At 36.0% G+C, this 20,580-nt stretch overlaps 1 protein-coding gene and 1 pseudogene across 1 annotated transcript; both read left to right on the forward strand.

Moving 5' to 3' along the window:
• The first annotated feature begins 230 nt into the window (after positions 1-230).
• Positions 231-17,977, forward strand: LOC135138578 (fatty acid synthase-like; annotated as a pseudogene).
• On the forward strand, positions 17,806-18,915 carry LOC135138579 (fatty acid synthase-like). Its single transcript, XM_064068559.1, has 3 exons — positions 17,806-17,919; positions 18,246-18,509; positions 18,568-18,915. The coding sequence occupies exons 1-3, from the start codon at positions 17,806-17,808 to the stop codon at positions 18,913-18,915; spliced, it is 726 nt and encodes a 241-aa protein (XP_063924629.1).
• The last annotated feature ends 1,665 nt before the right edge of the window (positions 18,916-20,580 follow it).

Raw genomic sequence — 20,580 nt, forward strand, 5'->3', positions numbered from 1 at the left:
ACTTCATTTATGGGCACCCCCAATTAGGCGTATTACTGGAATTCTTTATTTAACGGCCTCTAAGTCGGATGTTGTAAATATAGATAGTATAAATGTATTTAATGAGGGGTTGGAAGAGATAGAAAACCTAGAATGGATTTGTAAGTATTTCATTCTTCGATTTCCAAATTCATTCATCATTCGTCTAGGAACTTGGCGGCAGGCTAGTGATATTACGAATAATTAAAAAAATGTCTTCCAAACTGTCATCGTGGATTCGGGCCTACTCAGAGTTGCTTCTAGACGGAGATAGTGTTTATTGCAAACCTTGCGGCAAAGCAGTAAGTTTTTTAAAATATATATTCAGTCCTTAGATTAAAGTCTAAAAGAATCCAATAAAAAAATATGTTTTGCATGTTATTCATTGTCAATAATAGGTATCTTTTACATAAAAATAATTATTTGTTTTCAATTTTTTTTATAGATTTCGAGCACAAAAAAAAATCTTATAGACCAACACTGCTAAATGCAGCCCACACTGCATTATTAAATCTTGGGATGAATTTTAATTGGTCTCCAGAAATTAGTGTCACTCTGTTTGTACAAGCATTTAGGGTCCTTAGTTTCCGCTATCTGATAGGTGGTGGGAAGTGAAGAATGTTTGGCACTATTTAGTAAAGGATTGTTATTGTATCATTCAAAATTTTAAAGTAAAGTCAAATAGCATTAAATAAATAATTTCGGAGGCTTTCACGGTTGGAATCAATACATGATCGTTTTCCGGGTTGGAACCGTGTTAATTGAGTTTTTGGGCTCAACGTTTTACACAGTACTGAGTTCAGTACTGAGTTACCGTGCTCCTGAAGATGCCACTGACGAAGGTGTGCGAAACGTTGAGCCCAAAAACTCAATTAACACGGTTCCAACCCGGAAAACGATCATGTAGCATTAAGTAAATTGTATTGCAATTTTTAAATTTAAAATTAATTTTAAATAATTATGAGACAATCTAATGTTGCAAAAACAATGAAAAATAAAGGCCACAAGTGCAAGGTAATCTACACACATTGTACGGAAACAACAGTAAAATTTAAATCAAGTACATGGTGAATTTTTCTGATTATTATCACTACATAGTATAAAACAAAGTCGCTTTCCTCTGTCTGTATGCTTAGATCTTTAAAACTACGCAACGGATTTTGATGCGGTTTTTTTTTAATAGATAGAGTGATTCAAGAAGAAGGTTCATATGTATAATAACATCCATTATATAGTAGAGAAATACTGTTATTTTTGAGGTTTCTAATGTGATGTCATAAATAATTACATTTTTTCCGCTTACATTAAAAACGCAGGGTGAACCCTCCGAGATTTATCAAAATAATGTACTAAGTATTGTACACCTTGAAAAGGTCTACAGAAAACTTCCGGATGGTATATGTCTATGTCTTATGGATAACGCACAATAACATTGTTTTACTCCGAATTTAAAGCGTGCGAAGCCGCGGGCAAAAGCTAGTTAATTCATATTTCTGGATTCAAGGGTTAAATATCAAAATTATGTTAAAACAAAAATTCTGATTGAGTTGTTCGGCTTTCGCTTCAAAATTTTTCATAACACATAGTTATATGATCCGTAAAATAAAAAATCTCCGCTTTTATCGGCTTAAGAAGTGAGAAAATAAGCATAAGTGTATATAGCTGGTTCAAATTAGTTATTTCTTGTTAGTGCTTTTACTACGAGTTAGACAGCCTCCAGAGCGATAATAAGCCTGTAATTTGTAGTCCACCGTCTTGTCTGTTAATTATTGTTTGGACTTTGGAAGCACCAACTGTATTAGTGTTACCAGGAGTTGAAGGCGTCTTTAAACCACTGGAACTTTTGACAAATTCATTAAAAGCATACGTAATATGAATACAGTACAACTATAAAAATTGAGAAGACAGTATTGAAGAAACTGCACGCAATTTTAATTTATTTCATCTGTATTATACTTCCAGCACGTTTTAAATTATACTTCCAGAGCTATAACTAATAAGTTAAAAAAACACATTGAACGGAAACGACAGTAATAAGAACTGATTATCATCTGCATTTTAAACTTATATTAGAAAATTTAACCTTCTTAATTTTCTGGATTATTAAGTGATATTTCCTGGGGACGTTAAATATTCAAATTCTTTTGAAATAGAAAATTCAATTGAGTGTTCAAAAGATTGATTTAGCTTTGAATAAAAAATGATTATTACAGGAAAAGATAACTAATTCTTTTTGATTACGATTTATCTTTCAGGGATAGTCGAAATACTGCAATAGAATTGTTGTGGCAAAAGTCCAAATTCATGTTTTATTGGAATTGCATAGTTTGTCCATCGTTTAGTCTGTTTTACTATTTTGAAGTATTGATATATATTAAAATGTTAACCACATTCTTAAGTTAAAGTGTTAACGGTTCATTCATCACACATTGTTGTTTTGAATGATTCAACCAACTGTAACTTATTAAAACAGTTTTTTTCATTTTTGCTTTGTCTTATTCCCCTCCATTTCCGTTCTACAATTTATAAATAAATGCACATTTCTGAATCAATTTAATTGACTATTTTGTCTTACATACGAATATAGTGTGCACATTTCGTCTATGTTGTTTGTGTCTGTTTGCCTTTAAGTTGTTGACGTTGTTCAATAGATCATGATGAACTTAAACGAAATTCAAGAAAAAGAACTATTTAACGCTAATTTCCAATATGGTCGTTGGTTGTCCTCTCCATCAGCCGGTGAAGAAGTAGTCATATCTGGCATGTCTGGTCGTTTTCCAGGATCTGACAACGTCTACAAGTTTCGTGACAATCTGTTCAACAAAACAGAGTTGGTTACTGAAAATGAGACAAGATATAAAAACAACCATCCCGATTTACCGAAACGAAGTGCTTATATTGACAATATTGACAAACTGGATGCTGGGTATTTTGGACTACATTATCGTCAAGCTGATCATTGTAACCCAGAATTGAAAGTTTTGATGGAAACGGTAATAGAAGCTATTATGGACGCTGGAGTAAATCCGATAGAGCTAGAAGGTAGCAAAACTGGCGTATTCATCGGTTTTTCTTATGCAGATGTGGAAAATACCGCCTTGGTTGAAATGACGAAGTGGCAACAGTTTTCCATTACCGGGTGAGAAAATTTTATAACAAATGAATAAAGAGCGCATTTTAGGCTAAAAAGCTAAAATTGCCCCTAAAATAGGCAAGTTTTAGGAAAATTAAATTTTACGCAACGCCTAATTTTCTTTGAGATCTACATTTATTTAATTACAACATTTGTATAACAAGTGAGATATTTTTCTAAATTTTTGGCAGAAATTTTTTTTCTTTTGTCTCTTAGGACATTTTTACACCTAGAGAAGGCTCTCTCAACAGTTCTGCAGTGTTGGTCTATGAAATGTTTCTTTGTGCTCGAAATGATAAAAAAAATTGAAAACAAATAATTATTTAAGTATGTAAGAGATACCTATTATTGACATTGAATAACATGGAAAACATACTTTTTTATTTGGTTTTCTAAGGACTGAAAATATATTTTAAAAAACTTACTGCTTTGCCAAAATGTTTGCAAAAAACACTATCTTCATCTAGAACCAACTCTGAATAAGGCCGAATCCATGATGATAGTTTGGAAGACATTTTTTAATTATTTGTAATATCACTGCTCTGTTGCCAAGTTCGTAGACGAATGATGAATGAATTTGGAAATGGAAGAATGAAATACTTACAAATCCATTCTAAGTTTTCCATCTCTTCCAAATTAAATTCATTTGCAGAATTATCTATGTTTACAACATCCGTCTTAGAGGCCGTTAAGTAACAATTCCAGTAATACGCCTAATTGTTGGTGCCCATAAATGAAGTCTTGGAAAAACCCGTCCGTATTACTAAAAAAGTGGGTACTTATTTACCTGCATACTGCCAATAACCAACTGTGTTAAAATTGTATTAAAATTAAGATTTTCACCAAGTACTACGAAAAATGTAGAAAAAGTTTTAAAATAATGTTACGAAATAAACCCATACGCCACCCTAGTACGACGCCATGGGTTCTAGTATGTACGGCAATGATTTCTCATTGTCGGTGATGGCCTTGCAGCGGATGTCGTAACGGGCCTAGAAGCGGTAACGGAGACCTTCGAGAAGTGGGAACCACCGTCGGGAGCAGTTAGTGAAGTCCAGACAACGGGAGAGAGTCAAGTCGAATCCATTCCCGTCAGAATTATTTAGCAGTTACATAAATGCTGTGTAATAAGTCGTGTAATAAGAAATAAATTGTTCAGTTTAACCCATGCTGATTTTAATCACCGATCAACGTAACACTGGTCTCGGAAGTGAGATCTGAAATTAATAACTGGTTTTACAAGAATTCTTAAGATTTATGTCAGATGAACGCAGAAATAAAGAAATGGACGAACAGATGAATGCAATAAACAAAGAAATGGACGAAAAAATGGATGCAAGAGATGAGAAAATGAATGCAACAATAAAAGGAATGAATGAACAAATGAAAATGATAGACGCAAAAATAGACAAGCAAAAAGTTGACATACAATCATAATCAGTACTCTAGCCGAGAAATTCCAAAGGGAAGTGGAAGCAAACAAGAAGGTTATGGAAAGATTGTCGAACGAAATATGGCCTCAATGGAGCATCAGTTAAAGAGTTGGTTAGAAAAATCAGTGGAATATATAGAAGATAGGACGGAGAACAAAATGATGAAATTCGAAAAGGCAATGGGAAACGCAGCAATAACTAGTCCATGTAATGTGATGACGTCCCACAGAACAATTCATTCACCCATCTATGATGGTCAGACACCTTGGTCATCATACAAGAAGCAGTTCGAAGCAGCAGCGACTGCAAATATCTGGGAGTGCTACTCTGTCTGAAGAAGATAGAAACAGATATACCTAGTACCCTAACTGTTGCTCTGGAACTTCGATTTGGGGATGAACATCTGAGACAGGTTTTTGTAGCCCAAGTGAAGACAAGAACCCAGAAAGTTGGAGAATCTCTACAAGAATTTGAAGCAGATGTCAAGAGATTGGTACGTACGTCTTGCACACTGCGACGCACCACCATCCTTCCAAGAGAGGTTTGTAACAGAAGCTTTTGTGAATGACATTCGCGACGGTGAAGTTGAGAAGGTCCTACAACTATCAAGCTTTAAGACAGCATCTGACGTCTTGATTCGTGCCCTGGAATTGGAGGCGGCGTACAGTTCACGAAGAACATGCTGCAAAGTCAGCGCAGCAGAAACAGAGAAAGAGGAAAACAACAAACTGGAGAGGCTGCTAGAAAAATTGTTACAGCAAATAGATGACCTCTTTCGAAGACGGGAGAATGATGTGCAGTTCCAAGAAAAAGGACACAGCAGAGACCTCGCATATATCTAAAAGGAGCCCGTACTGTGGGGAATGAGTTCGCCGCCAGCGAAGTGAAAATAAGAAGTTTCACCAGAGGTAGTGGTTCAACTATACCGGGGAAGATTTATGAAAATCCAGCAGCAATCACCATCGATACTGGCGCTGAGGTAACAATTGTACGTAACGGACTCGTAAGAGCTGAAGATGTAGAACCTATACTCGAAACGATCAGATTGAAAACTGTAACTGGAGAGTCGATGCCGATCATGGGCGAAGCATCGATCGGTAGAAATTTGTATTGGTCAGCTGAGAATGAGACATTGGGCTCTCGTGGCTAGCATGGAAGACGCCTTCATTTTGGGAATGGATTTGATTAGCCGCCATGGATTGACAATTGATGCAATGAGGGAAGTCCTACGTCTTGGAAATGAAGAGTTCAAGCTGAATCAGCGTTGTATTGAAGCGAAGCCTGCAAGATTGATCGCTTATCAGACCTGCAAACACTGCGACGAGGTTGAGCGGCCGAAAGGACGGTTCAATCGTAAGAAGAGAGCAGTCCTAGAAGATTACGAATGGACTACAGCGCGGTGTAGAAAGGACCAGAAGGAAGATGGGATAGACCGAGCTGGCTGGTCGGAAATGTCAGACAAGTCACCTTCTTTCAAGGCGTTATGGGCTGAATGGGACTCCTTGCGTGTCGAGAACGGATTGCTTAAGCTACCCTGGGAAAATCCGGATGGAAGGCATGTCACTATGCAGTTGGTGATTCCGGCCGATGCAACCAAGGAACCTCGGTTCGCCTTTTGGAAGAACTGCAGGATATAAAGCGGGTCCCCTCCCAGTGACCAAAAAGGGAAAAAGTACAGAAAGAATGTCAAAGGCTACCACCATGGCGTACAGAAGAAGCTGCCGAGCTTTCACGAACTGTTACCACAAGAATAGAGTGGTAGCAGAAAGACACGTTACGATCTTGAGGACAACTCAATAGGGGTCGAGGCAGGAGATTTGGTATGGCTTTATAACCCCCGAAGAAGAAATGGTCGTTGCCCGAAGTTGTGACCAGACTGGGAACAAGACGAACATGAAGATTGTTCACTTAGGCCGCCTCATAAAGTACGACAGTGACACCATTGATGTTTCTGATCGGGACGGTCAGAACTAAGGAGGTGTCAGTGTTACGAAATAAACCCATACGCCGCCCCAATACGAAGTCCAGACAAAGGGAGAAGTAGAGTCTAGTCAAATCCATTCCAGTCGGAATTATGGTGTACATAATCGCTGTGTAATTAGTAGTGTAAATTTGAGTTACTAAGAAATAAATTGTTCAGTTTTACCCACGCCGATTTAAATCACTCATTATCGTAACATTATTATGCGAATTTATGGAATTAATTTCAGAACTATATATAACAACAATAATCATCTTTATCTTTTTGGTGGATATAAGGTGCAAGGATATTTCAAACGACCTACGCTTTTATATTAAACTAAGTAAACTTGTGCACTTCACGATATTAAAAGTGAAGGCAAACTTCTTTTAATAGATTTGGATCAAATTTTAATTAGTAACACTTATGCGAGAGCTAAAAAATTAGTGACTCAAAGTTTGTCTAAGTGTTTCAGTAACAACAAAATATACTTAATTTTGATTGACAATATATTTATTCCAGCTTTTTAAAATGTATGCTTCCACATCGTCTCAGTTATTACTTAAAACTTAAAGGACCATCCTTCACAGTTGACACGGCTTGTAGTAGTTCTGGGAATGCTCTTCATTTAGCGTTTAAATCCATCAGATGTGGTCAATGTGAAACTGCAATAGTTGCTAGCTGTCATTTGACAATCCATCCTGGTACTACAGTTCAATTTTTTCGGTACGATTCAAAATTTATACAAGATTATTTTTTTTATCACCACAATACATTTTCAGCTTGGGAGTTTTAAGTCCGGATGGAATACCCAAAGTATTCGATGAGGATGCAAACGGTTACGTTAGAAGCGAGGCTTGTACATGTATTTTTCTCCAAAAGTCTAAAAACGCGAAACGAATTTACGCACGAATTATTAATGCGAAATCCAACTGCGACGGTTTTAAAAAAGGAGGGCTAACATTTCCTTCTTCGCAGATACAGGAAGAGCTTATGACTGAAGTGTACAAAGAGAGTAATATTAACCCTTCAAAAGTGAGCTACGTCGAAGCGCATGGTACTGGCACTCAAGTTGGTGATCCTATAGAAGTTAATGCTATAGACAGGGCTCTTGCGAAAAAGTGTGGAAAACAGCTTCTCATAGGTTCAGTAAAATCAAATATCGGTCATCCGGAACCTGCTTCAGGTATGTGTTCAATTGTAAAAGTACTGATTGCAATGGAAACCGGATTTATACCACCTAATAACAACTTGAGAAGAGTTCGAAAAGGATTGGAAGGGATTGAACAAAACCGAATAAAAATTGTGACAGAAGCTACAGAGCTTTTAGACAATGATGCCATTGTAGGTCTTAACAACTTTGGTTTCGGAGGTGGCAACTGTCACGTGATATTGCAAAGGTTTAAAAAACAAAAAATCAATGGTGGATTGGCAAAAGACGACGTTCCTAGATTAATTTGTGTCAGTGGTCGCACTAATGAAGCAGTTTTGAAAATTTTAGACGACGTTAGTAACAAAAGTTTGGATGAAGAATATGTCGGTCTCCTTCATTAGTTATATAAAATCAACAACTCTTATCATTTATATCGAGGATATGCAATTATTTCCAAACGTGGTGTTATATCGAAGTCATCAAAATTATTACAGTCTCCAAGACCACATTTCCGCGTATTTTTTGGAAGATTTGTCAATAATTTTCGAATGATGGCATCTTGTTTGAAGCAATTTTCGATTTTCAAAGACTTTGAAACAAGGTAAATCGTGATTTTTTGAGATTTTTAGTTAAAGTTTTTTTTATGGTGGAAGGATTAATCAAATTTTGGTGTCCCACAAGATAAAAACACTTCAAGATATTTTAGATACTAAGAAAAAAGTAGATGAAGAGGTATTAGGGTCAATATGCTTGCAGTTAATATTGGTAGATATTATCAAAGAGTTGGAGTTGTCACCAATTGCCGTTTCCGGCGACTCATGTGGTAAAATACCTACTGCATACTATCACAACATCATTAATTTGGAAGAGGCCGTGTCAGCAGCGATCAAATTTAGTAAAGTAAAATTTGGTTGTAATATGAATTTAAAAACATTATCAAAATTGGTGGATTCAAAAGATAAAGAGTTAGTGATGGCTAATTATATAACTTACGAAAATTCTATTAATCCATCTAAAGGCACTATAACACTAAATATATCCGATCTGCGGCTAAATGATGAAGATAATTTGAATCTAGAAAATGGGGGTGTCAATTTACTAGGTCTGTTGGGAAGGTAAAAGATTAGCACCAACACTTCTTTGAAGTACATGAATTACATTTCTAGATTATATACAGAAGCTTATCTCCCTCAAATCCATAAACTGTACCCTGAGATAAAATTTCCTGTAAGTAGAGGCACGTCGATGATTTCACCTTCAATTCAATGGAATCACGAAAAATCATGGTATACATATAAATTTACTGAAGTTACATCATCGGAGGCTGAGCAGAGAGAATACAAAATTTCATACTTAGACGCGGAGCATCAGTTTATGAAAGGCCATTGCATCGATGGTAATACGTTTAAAAAAAGTTAGAAAAAAGTCGTCTAGTAGACAGTAAACGTTTTGTTTTCTTTTTCAAATATTTTCAAAGCAATAAACTAAAAATATTACTTTAGAAATAGATTTTGTGCATTTCTAGAAGACTTTTTTCAATCCTAGAGTATTTTAAGTTTACAAACTTTTAGGACGTAACCTACTCCCTGCTACCAGATATTTAGATTTCGTCTGGCAAACATATGCACGTAGTCGACGATTATTAGCCTGAGATGTTCCTGTATTATTTGAAAACTGTAAATTTAACAGAGCTGTTACACTGCCTGCGAGTGGTTACGTAAGATTGCTTGTGTCGATTCAAGTGGGCACAGGAATTTTTGAAATTATAGAGAAAGATTCGATAATAGTTAGTGGTCGTATTCAGCCGTGTCCAAATACAAGCCAACAACAAGTTACCTTTCCAAATTTTAATTCATTCTGTGACGATAAATTAGAAATATTGGAGGGCGACGATATTTATCGAGAATTTTACCTAAGAGGTTACAATTACAGGTTAGATTGATGACAATAAGATATATCTTGTTACATATCTTTCTAGTGGTTTATTCAAATCAATTAAACGATGCAATACCGACGCCTCCATCGGTCTGATTAAATGGAAGGATAACTGGTGCGCTTTTATGGATTATTGCACTCACATGTCACATGATGTCAACTGACCAATCAAACGCGTCAATATTTGTAAATTCAACCAATCAGCATACAATTACGTGATAATTGCACACTGTGCAATTACCACTACCGATAATTATCACTAGCCAGATGTGCCAACTATAAGATAAGCAAGTACCAGTTAATTGCAAAAAAAAACAAGAGGTTACTAACCAAATATTTAATTATGAAACTAAGAATTGTAATTAATTATGGTACAGTTGTAGTAATTTACAGGGGTTTGTGTGCTTGGTGAAGTAGTAACTATATTTTTAGACATTTGTACCAAAGCAGACGGTGCGCAATTTGTGGATTTGTTATTAGACTCTTCCATAGCCGTTGAGTTGGCGCGTAATTTGTCAATCATTTGATAATGATGATCTCCATCGAGCTGAAGGTATGGTTTGATGGAGAAAGTATTGGCATGACCGGTAATCTTTATAAGCTGTTCTTCACCGACTCCCGCTTTTGCAAGTTGCGACACTGCAGTTGACCGTAATGAATGATTACTAATCTTCTTTTTCTTTATGTCGATGCCTATTTCTTCTGCGGCGGTTCTTGTCCATTTCCCCATTTCATTCCTTCCAACGGGTGAATTTTTGAACCATCCTACAGAACTAGGTTCTCTCCATGCAGGATTTGGCGTTAAAAATAAACGATCGGTGGTTATATGTTTACCTCTCTTGCTCAGCATTTTTTTGTAGAGCCTTAAATAATAAAATAATTATTATTTTGTATTTGAAACAGTATTTAATTACCTAACAGGGCAAATTCTAGGATCTGTGGTGTTTGTTGCAAGCCATTTGCTGTCTGTTAATTTATGGCTACCTCCTTGAGCTGTTTTGGAAAAAATACAATTGTATTCTATTCGCCCCGTAGGCAAACCACAATTATCACTTTCTTCCTTAAAATGTTTGATAGTAACGTTAACACCTTCACATCCCCTCCAAGCTAATTCTAATCCAGCCACATAAAAAAACATTTTCTGTAAACCATCTGGCGTGTCTTCGTTATAAATCTTTAGAATCTTGTTGTATTCTTCTAGAGTCAAAATTGAGGAACTAGTTTTGCGTTTTTCCGGTTGTATTTGTAGGTTCCGGCGTTTTGCGTCGCGTGCATTTCTACTACCCTTGAATTCCAGGTCAACAAAAGGATCAAACTTTATACCAAATTTATTGAAATACAGTTCTTGCAACTGCTTTGCCGTTACATTCCACATCGTTTTTATTACTGCTTCTTTGTAGTCATTACCATCGACTTTTTTCATATTGTACCCCCAATCTTTGAGGATGAATGCTAGTTTTTCCGTGGAAGTGTTTCCATCAAAAACATATTTGCGTTCACCGCAAAACTTCTCAAATTGCCTCCAGATTGAATTTCGTGAGTTCTTCGTATTTAGCGGCGTAATGTTTGTAATAGAATCATCAATTTCTTTTGGCGTGTTACGACCAAAACGAAAATTGGACATGGTTTTTTAAACCCACACAAATTTTGCAAAATGGCTGTTCTTATTTACTTGCGTCGCCATAGTATCGCACACCAAACTACTTCGTAAATCATTATAAAATTATTTTTAAAATGTTTGTTCTTGCAATAATCTGTTGAATATATTGCGTGCATCACAATGAAATCGATAATTTTGAACAACAATAATCTCTCATGCTTGTTGCCTAAGAAAAATGCACTCGTGCTAAAGCACTCGTGCGTTTTCAATGCAACAAGCATTCGAGTTATTGTTGCTCAAAATTATCGATAACATTGCGATGCACTTAATATATTATAACTGATAATATGCTTCAAATGAAAATTCTTCAATCTGACACAAGGTTGCTTTCCGTTCCTGTTGGCATTAAGAAAATAATTATAGATCCCTTAAAACACGCAGATATTGTAAATCAACAAAATTCACAAGAACGTCTTCTACCGGTTTATATGAACAAGAATTGCAACTGCATCAAGTAAGCACACTATTCATCAATAATACACTTAAAAACAGAGTTTTATTATGTTTAGGTCTGGTGGAGTTGAGATACATGGTGTCCATGTAAAATCTATTTTCAAGAAAAAGGCACGACTGGAACCAGTTTTAGAAAAGAACGTGTTTATTCCAAATAATTGCCCGTTAGAATTAGAAGACGTTGTGCGAGTCAACACACAGATAATCTTAGAAAATACTTTAGAGAACAATTTTAAAGCAGTTGAAGTCGTCAACGAATTTACGGACATAAATGCTAAACACATCTTAGGTTTTGTCTATAAAACCTTAGAAAATCTCCCAGTTATAATTCCCGATTTAACCATTTCGTCGAACACAAGCATAAACGAGACATCTGGTATAAAGTTTGAAACTGTTACTTTAACAACAGAAAGGAATATACTTCTGTACATTGGTAGTAAAATTTTGGAACACTCAAACTCGTTGAAACAATTTTTTGTACCTCTTAACAAAAATGGATTTATTCTAACACGGGAAGATATCAGTTTCCGTTTAAGAAAAGATATTACTGAAGCAGATGTTCTTACGGACTATGTAACCCCAAATGAAAGAATTATTTTGTTGCGGAAAAAAGTAGTTGAAAATGTTAAGACTAAATTTATTGAAGTATCTTCGAGTAGTTTCGATTGGCTGCCAGAATTGCAAAATGCTTTAACTCTTAGAAATGATGTTACAGTTTATGCAACAAATCGTGATCCTGAAGGAATATTGGGTTTGGTAAATTGCGTCAGGCGAGAAACGAATGGAAACTTAGTTAAGTGTTTTTTTATAATGGACGATGCTCCGAAATTTGATCCTCAACATTCGTTCTATAGTAAACAACTTAGTAAAAACTTGGCTGTAAACGTTTATAAGGACAATTCGTGGGGAACATATCGACATTTGCTTTTGGAGGAGACGCCTAGGAGTAATAGTGAACATTCTTATGCATATTTTAAAAGTAGAGGAGACATATCCAGTTTCGAATGGTTTGAAGGGCCGCTATCTGAGGAAGTACCGCTAAAAGAAGGACGCATTTTAGTTTCAGTAAGTTACATAAAATAAATATACATATTTCTACGGAAATGATTACAAATTGTAGACATGTTATTCGTCAGTTAACTTTAAAGATATTATGGTCGCTTCTGGGCGTGTAAATCCCGAAATATTGCAATCCCATCGACTTGACCAAGAATTTCTAATAGGATTTGAATTTTCAGGAAAAGATTTAAGGTCGTATTATTATTTAGTGTAAACGAGCAAAATTGCACGCTTTATTTACAGCGGTCGCAGAATAGCTGGAATGACTGACACTCAAGGTATTTCTTCTTATGTTACTTTCGATTCTTTAGTCTGGAAAATACCAGACTCGTGGACACTTGAAGATGCAGCAACGGTTCCTGTTGTCTATTCCACTGTTATTTACGCTCTTTTAATGGTACGTACATGAAAATAATTAGCCGCTCTAATAACTTGTTTTTAAGGTTGGCGATATGAAACCGAGTTCTTCAGTTCTAATTCACTCAGCCACTGGTGGTATTGGGCTAGCTGCCTTGAACATTTGTCTTCACTATAAATGCAAAATTTATGTAACCGTTGGCACTCAGGAGAAAAGAGCTTATTTAAGAGAAAATTATCCACAAATTCCAGACCATCATATTGGAAATTCACGAGACACCTCATTTGAGCAAATGATCAAAAGGGAAACCCGGAATAAAGGAGTTGACTTTATTTTGAACTCTCTAAGTGAAGATAAGCTGCAGGCTTCGGTTCGATGTTTAGGACGAGGGGGAAAATTTATGGAAATTGGGAAATACGATTTGGCAAATGACAGTTCTTTAAACCTATTGCTCATGGAGAAAGAAGCTAGTTATCAAGGAATATTTTTAGATGATGTTTTTAGAAATTTTGAGAAAAAGTCTAAAGTGGTAAACCGTTTAGTAGAGGGAATAGAAGCAGGTTGTGTAAAACCACTTCCCAGGATTGTGTTCAATGCAGATGAAGTTGAAAAATCGTACAGATACATGATGACTGGTACACACATTGGTAGAATACTGATTAAGCTACGGAATGAAGAAGAAGACAGTGTCCATTATTTCCAGAAAATTTCAAAACCACGGTAAGTTTTCATTGACATGTGGACATAGAAACATGTGGGCAAAATTCGAGATCAGTTTAAATTAATCACAAAGCAAAATGAAGGGATAAAATTCAAAACCTGGTTGAGGTAGCGGGCGAAGAAATTTGTGTATATTAAAAATAATACTATTCAAAAAATACTTATTGTGTCTAACATACGTAAAATGCTGTGTCTTCAACGGACCAACGAATAGTAGTACTTAGTAAATTGCAGAATAGATGAAACAAGAACCAGCGTTAGAAGAATACCTTTGAGGAGATCGAATTGTATGAGAAAGAGGTAGAGATAGGTCAGGAAGAAAATGTCAGGGATTAGAGAGAAGAAAAGAGCAAACTGGACAGGCAAGGTGAAAAACCACGTGTGTTTAAATGAAACGGATCTATATTTTTCCCGATTTTGGCCACATATTTTTGGTTTCGTTGTGGTTTCGACATATTTATTTATTTAGATCTTAAATTCGCTTTTTCATCCCCTGGGGTTTCTGGCTCTTCCATGGGGGCCTGCGCTTCCTGAATCGACACCTTGTTTTCCTTAAGTATTAGGTTTAAAGAGGACGGCATGTAGTTGATCTTGCCCTCTCTCTCCTTGATTGTTTTGGCCTCATCCATACCAAGACTAAACACAAAGAAGTGTCCCGGTATCGACAGGGTGGCCCTCACCAGCCTTGGTAGCTGAGCGAAGGGAATCACGTTAAGTTGTGCGCCTTCCCACAAGGGTGTTAGAGAGCGCACTGTTTGTTTCGGTCATTTAGATATCTCGTGTTTATAGGTTATCTTTAGGATTTCCTCTGTGTACTTGATGCCCCTGAAAGTGGCTGCTTGTCCTTAGGAGATTGCAACCCCACAGTGGCCGGGTTTTCAGCTTGACGTGCATCCGAATGCACTTCCTCAGTGGATTTAGTTGTTTTATTAACCATATCTTGGATTTTGATGTCGGTCTTCTGCGTGCCCACCCACCACGGAGTCCAACAAGGGGACGTCGAACTTCGACGTCAGGGCTAGCAGAAAGATATAGCTCCAGGGAAGCTCATCCTACAGTACGCAGCCTCAACAATTGAGACCACTCGTGCTCAGATTACGCTTCCCCCAGGAACTCACCCTGTCGGCGGTCTGACCCGATTCATCTGAAATGGGTTGGTCTCGACCTCCTGTTTTGGTGAAAATCCAGGCCAAAGAAGCATGTTGCTCAGCCTTGGTGAACTGCCTTCGCGGCCGTGTAAGCCGGCAATTACATGTCCAGGCCAGACGAGCCTCAGCCCTAACCTACAAATCTAGAGAAGGGTAAAACCCAGATCGGATTTCCACCACCCCCAGTAGTGTTTTGTTGTGGGGGGCCATGTCCGTCCTCTCCAAACTTCCATTTCCCAGACAATGCCGATACGCTCCCTTTGAGGGGACACTTCCTCTATCCGCAACTTGAGAACGCGCCTAGTAGGTAGCTCAACCCAAAGAAATACCCCTTACTTTGTTTCTGGTTCTTTTGATATCAAATTAAATGACGTCTTAATATAGAGTGCCATAACATGGATACTTACTTAACAATGATTTTTTTTCAAGTTTCTTCTGTGACGTGCGTTACACCTACGTGGTTATTGGAGGGCTAGGTGGTGTTGGTTTAGAATTAAGTGACTGGTTGGTTCTGAGAGGCGCAAGAAAACTAGTATTATCTTCCAGATCGGGTGTTCAAAATGGTTATCACCTGCAACGAATAAAGTAAAATCTGTATAATTTCTTCACGCAGTAAAGATATTAAGTAGCAATTTCAGCATTTGGACAACCTATGGGGTCGAAGTTAAAATTTCTACAAAAGACGTGTCCACTGAACGAGGATGCGAAGATTTAATTACAGAAGCGAATGAGCTTGGACCTGTTGATGCTATTTTTAACTTAGCTGTTGTTCTTAAAGATTCACTGTTTGAAAATCAAACTCACGAAAATTTCGAAGCTTCTTTCGCACCAAAAGCTCGCGTTACACTATATTTGGACCGAGTCACTAGGAAATTGTGTCCAAAACTAAGGTTTGCTTATAACGTTAAGGTACCGGTTGATTTTGATGATTTATTTCAGGTATTTTGTTGTATTTTCATCAGTATCCTGTGGTCGTGGGAACCCAGGTCAGAGCAACTATGGTATGGCAAACTCTGTTATGGAAAGGATATGTGAGAATCGAAAACGAGAAGGATTGCCAGCTGTGGCCATCCAATGGGGCGCAATCGGTGAAGTACTTAACAATTTTTGGAAATTTCTTAAATTTATAAAAATTTTCAAGGTTGGTTTGGTAGCAAAAATGCAAAAGGAGAATAAAGAATTAGTGATAGGTGGTACTCTTCAACAAAAGATTTCAAGCTGTCTTGAGGTGTTAGATGTTCTATTAAAACATAAGTATCCAGTTGTTTCTAGTATGGTAGTTGCTGAAAAACACCAAAAAAGTGACAGATTTAATGCAGTAGAAGCGGTTGCCCAGGTGTTGGGAATCAAAGACATGAGAACTATAAGTCAGTATGCGATATTCGCAGAACTCGGTATGGATTCGATGAGGGGTACAGAGATTGTTCAACTTTTAGAGAAAGATTTTGAAATCTATGTAACATCTAAAGATGTGAGAAACTTAACATTTGCAAAGTAACTATTTTGTCAGTCACAAAATGTTGTAATTTATTGGTGAATTTTAGACTGACTGAAATAGAGGCAGAGAAAACGGGTAAATCTGGAGAAGTTGTTAACCAAAAATTAAGCAAAAACTTTCTCATTCAATTTATTCCCGAGAGAGAAACTGTTCAGTTGCCTACTGTTAAATTGATTAGCCGAGTGGATTTACAAGGGGAAGCTCCAACTGTATTAGTGTTACCAGGAGTTGAAGGTGTCTTCAAACCACTACAATTTTTGACAAATTCATTAAACGCTTATGTAGTCGGAGTACAGTACAACTATAGCAAACCCGAGGACAATATTGAAGAAATTGCACAATAGATATTTACGATATGTGTATCGTAATGTGGATTTTTACGATACGCGGTGGAAAAATTGTCCAACGAGCCGAAGGCGAGTTGGATAATCCATCAAGGATCGTAAAGAAACATTACGATACAAATATTGTACAACGTTTTATCTACTTTCAATAATTTTCATAACAATTAACACATATATTTTTGTAATTTTTTAAATTGTGTTTATGGAGAAAAAATAAGGCGGCTAAATTAGTAACCGTAGTTACTGATTTGTTTACGTTTTTCACAAGCGTTCAGTGAAAGCAATTTATGTGCAAAAATTAGTGATTCAGAGGATAATTTGCCTTCCGATATTGAAGTGGCTACTCAATCTGCCATCGATACGTTAGTTCCTGGTAAATCTAAAGAACGTTACGAGATAGCGTACAAATACTTTGATGAATGAATGGAAGTTAAGAAAATTGGTGACGTTTCTGAATAAGGTCATGCATTCCTATTTTGCTGAACAAGCAGAGAAGTTAAAACCATCCTCCTTATGGTGCCGATATTCCATGTTGCGAACCTTGGTGTTGATTACGAAGAATGTTGATATTTCTGAATATCATCAGGTTGTGGCTTTCTTCTCGAAAATCAGAAGGTTCCCGACCCAGAAAATCGTTTATTTGTTCCAAAGAAGAGATAAATCAATTTCTCAAGAAAATGAATGATAAGGATTTCTTATTTATGAAGGCAAATTGCAACTCATATTGATAAAAAACAATCTCAAATTTATATAGTTTCAGGTTGTTTTGATAGTCGGAGTGTTTGGTACTTGTCGACACGAGGAGATCACAAATTTGACGACACGAGACGTTAGAGCCAAAAAAGAATTTATCAAGATCACCTTACTGAATTCAAAAACTAAAATTATGTAGAATTTGCTATAACGAGAGGAAATTTTCAGGGAATAATTAACATGTTGCTTGGTCATAGAGGCTGGAAGTCGGATAGCACGGCAGAAGGATATGTTGAAACATCTGTCGAAAATAAGAAAATAATTGCTACGAAAATAACGGGTTCTTCAGTTACTGTGGGTTCAACAAATTAGGTCACGGTGGAGAAGCCCAGCTTCAACATGGGAACAGCGTCTGGTGGTAATTTTATAAATATTTCAAACTGTGTAATTTATGTTAATAAATGGTTTTGAAACTTTCTTTTCTAAAAGTCACTCTTTACCGCACTAGTGCGGTAATTGTTCTTTTACCGCACTTAGTGCGGTAAAAACTACCATTACAATATCAAAGAAAAACCTGTAATCTGGCACATTACATAATGAAAGTAGATAAAATACACTACGGGTTCGCTAAGATGTATACATTTTAAAATTAATGTATTTAACATCTGTAATATTTTTAGCACATCGAAATTTATTTATCCAAAAAAATCCCCTTCTACATTATCGGATATTCTTTTGGAACTGTAGTCGGTTTAGAAATGATCAGTTTGCTAGAAGAGAAGGGGTACAATGGTATCATGATTTTGATCGACGGTTCACCAGCATATGTAACTTCTTCTTTAAAAACACAATTCGCGCACGAAACAGAAACCCAGTTCCAAACTGCGATTTTGACCAAAGTTTCTTCTTTTGTGATTTCGTTTGATGTATTTACGCAATATGAGGTAACTGGTAGTTGAACTATTTGCACTTATATACTGGAGTACGATGTGTTTGTTTAAGGAAGCGTTGCTGAAGTCCAAAGATTTTGACGAACGAATGGATTTGTTTCTCAGTGTGATACCTCCTGAAACAAGGAACAAACAAAAGTTAAAAAAGCAGGCAGGGGTTGCGGTGTACAACCGTCTTAAGGCTGCACTTAACTATACGTTTAAAAATAAGAAAATTAAATCGGCTGTACATCTGTTCAAGGCAAAATATCCCATGGTTGACGAAGAAGATGGTTATCAGTTATCAAAAGTGTGTGATAACATAGCACAAGTTATTACCATCGATGGCGACCACGTATCAATTTTAAATAACCCAAATCTTGTAAAAGCTGTTAGCAAAGTCGTACAGCTAAAATCATAACTTGAAATAAAATAGTGATCATCATTTCTTTATTTTCTTTCTTGTTTTTATATTGAGCTAACCCTGGTCCGTGATACTGCCCCCACTTGTCGTCATAATTTCAAACGTTGACGGTGAGTTGATAAATGTTTGAAAAATAATATTAATAATAATAAAATAAGGTAAAATAAAACACATCGTCAATAGACAAATAAAATGAAATACAAAAACAAATAAATGCTTACAGATACAATAAAAATGTATATAATATGTCAACAATAGAGATAGTGAATAAAATTATTAACACATTAAAATAGAGTTATGAAAAATGTTCAATTTATCTTTAAAATGCGGTACTCAAATTTTTACCTAATAGAATCTAGTATGAATGCCTTTTTAAGGGAAAATCTCAAAGTTCCATATTTTTTGTATTAATTTCAAACGCGTTTATTCTCCACCAAGCAACAAAGTCTCCTGATACAACATGAATGTAGACATCAAATTTGACAACAATCGGCTTGGTGGTTTCGAAGATTACCTGTCTAAAAAAAATCGACACAGACGACAGACGGCAGATGACATATAGACAGAGAGACAGACAGAAGCGGGAGACTTATGTTTTCATACTCCAGGGATCATGAAACGTAGAGAAAACATGAAAGTAGCAATTTGTCGGATGGATCCTATACTACAATACTTCCATAGCTTACGCTCGGATAGTGAAAATAAGACTACAACAGCTCACATAATAGCTGATGTAAAGTAAAGGCCAGAAGTGCAAGATAATTTCAAAATATTGGGCGGAAACGACAGTAACAAGGACTGCATATGCATTTTGAACTTATTTCGTTGAATAGAAAATCTAAATCAAAGACGCAATTTTTTTCGTTTATTAAAGGACATTGAACCGTGAAGTACTCAAATTATTTTGAAATAAAAAATCTAACTGGATGTTCTAACATAATTGAATTGCCTAGAAAGTTCATCTTACTGACAGTACAAAGCTAAAAAAGCCGTAATACATACTTTTATTAAATAATTTACATTTATATCCATAATTTTATTCTCGTCCATTTTTACTTTATACTATTTTTTCGTATTTCGGGACTCGTGGACATAATTTACATTTATACGGCTTTATTATTTATGTCTTTTATTGTTGGTAGAACTCAATACGTTGAATATATAGGTTTCAAATCTACCTTATATGAGTCATATATTGGAATAGCACGAGGATCCAATTTAGAGCCACTGATGTTCACTATCTTTCTAAATGATATTTTCGAATAATGCAAATAGCACAACTCAGACGTTAATTTGTAATTTTACTACACAGGTCGAGTACCTAAACATGCGTTCCTCGACATTTCATTAATTATTGAAAATGAAAAAAACTCAGCTCAAAGTTATACATGCGGTTCTTTGTATAGCATACAGAAAAATTATCTCGCAGTATACAGTGTTTGGTTTTTGAGGTGTAAGATTCAACATTTTGTTTTAATGGAACACTATATAGAGTGTTAATAAAATTGTGTTCATTATTACAATTTTCAAATATCGATTTTCCAGTTTTTTCAAATAGAGCACTATATATTATTACTACATCTTAATCTATTTTTGCTGTCTTTCTTTTTCGCTGAGTTCTTCTATATTTAAACTTGGTAGTGGCTGGAATGTTTTATTTTT

The sequence above is a fragment of the Zophobas morio genome, unplaced genomic scaffold, assembly GCF_036711695.1.
Source record: "Zophobas morio isolate AGI-343-1 ecotype UQ-CSIRO unplaced genomic scaffold, CSIRO_AGI_Zmor_V1 ptg000030l, whole genome shotgun sequence".
Classification (NCBI taxonomy): Eukaryota; Metazoa; Arthropoda; class Insecta; order Coleoptera; family Tenebrionidae; genus Zophobas; species Zophobas morio.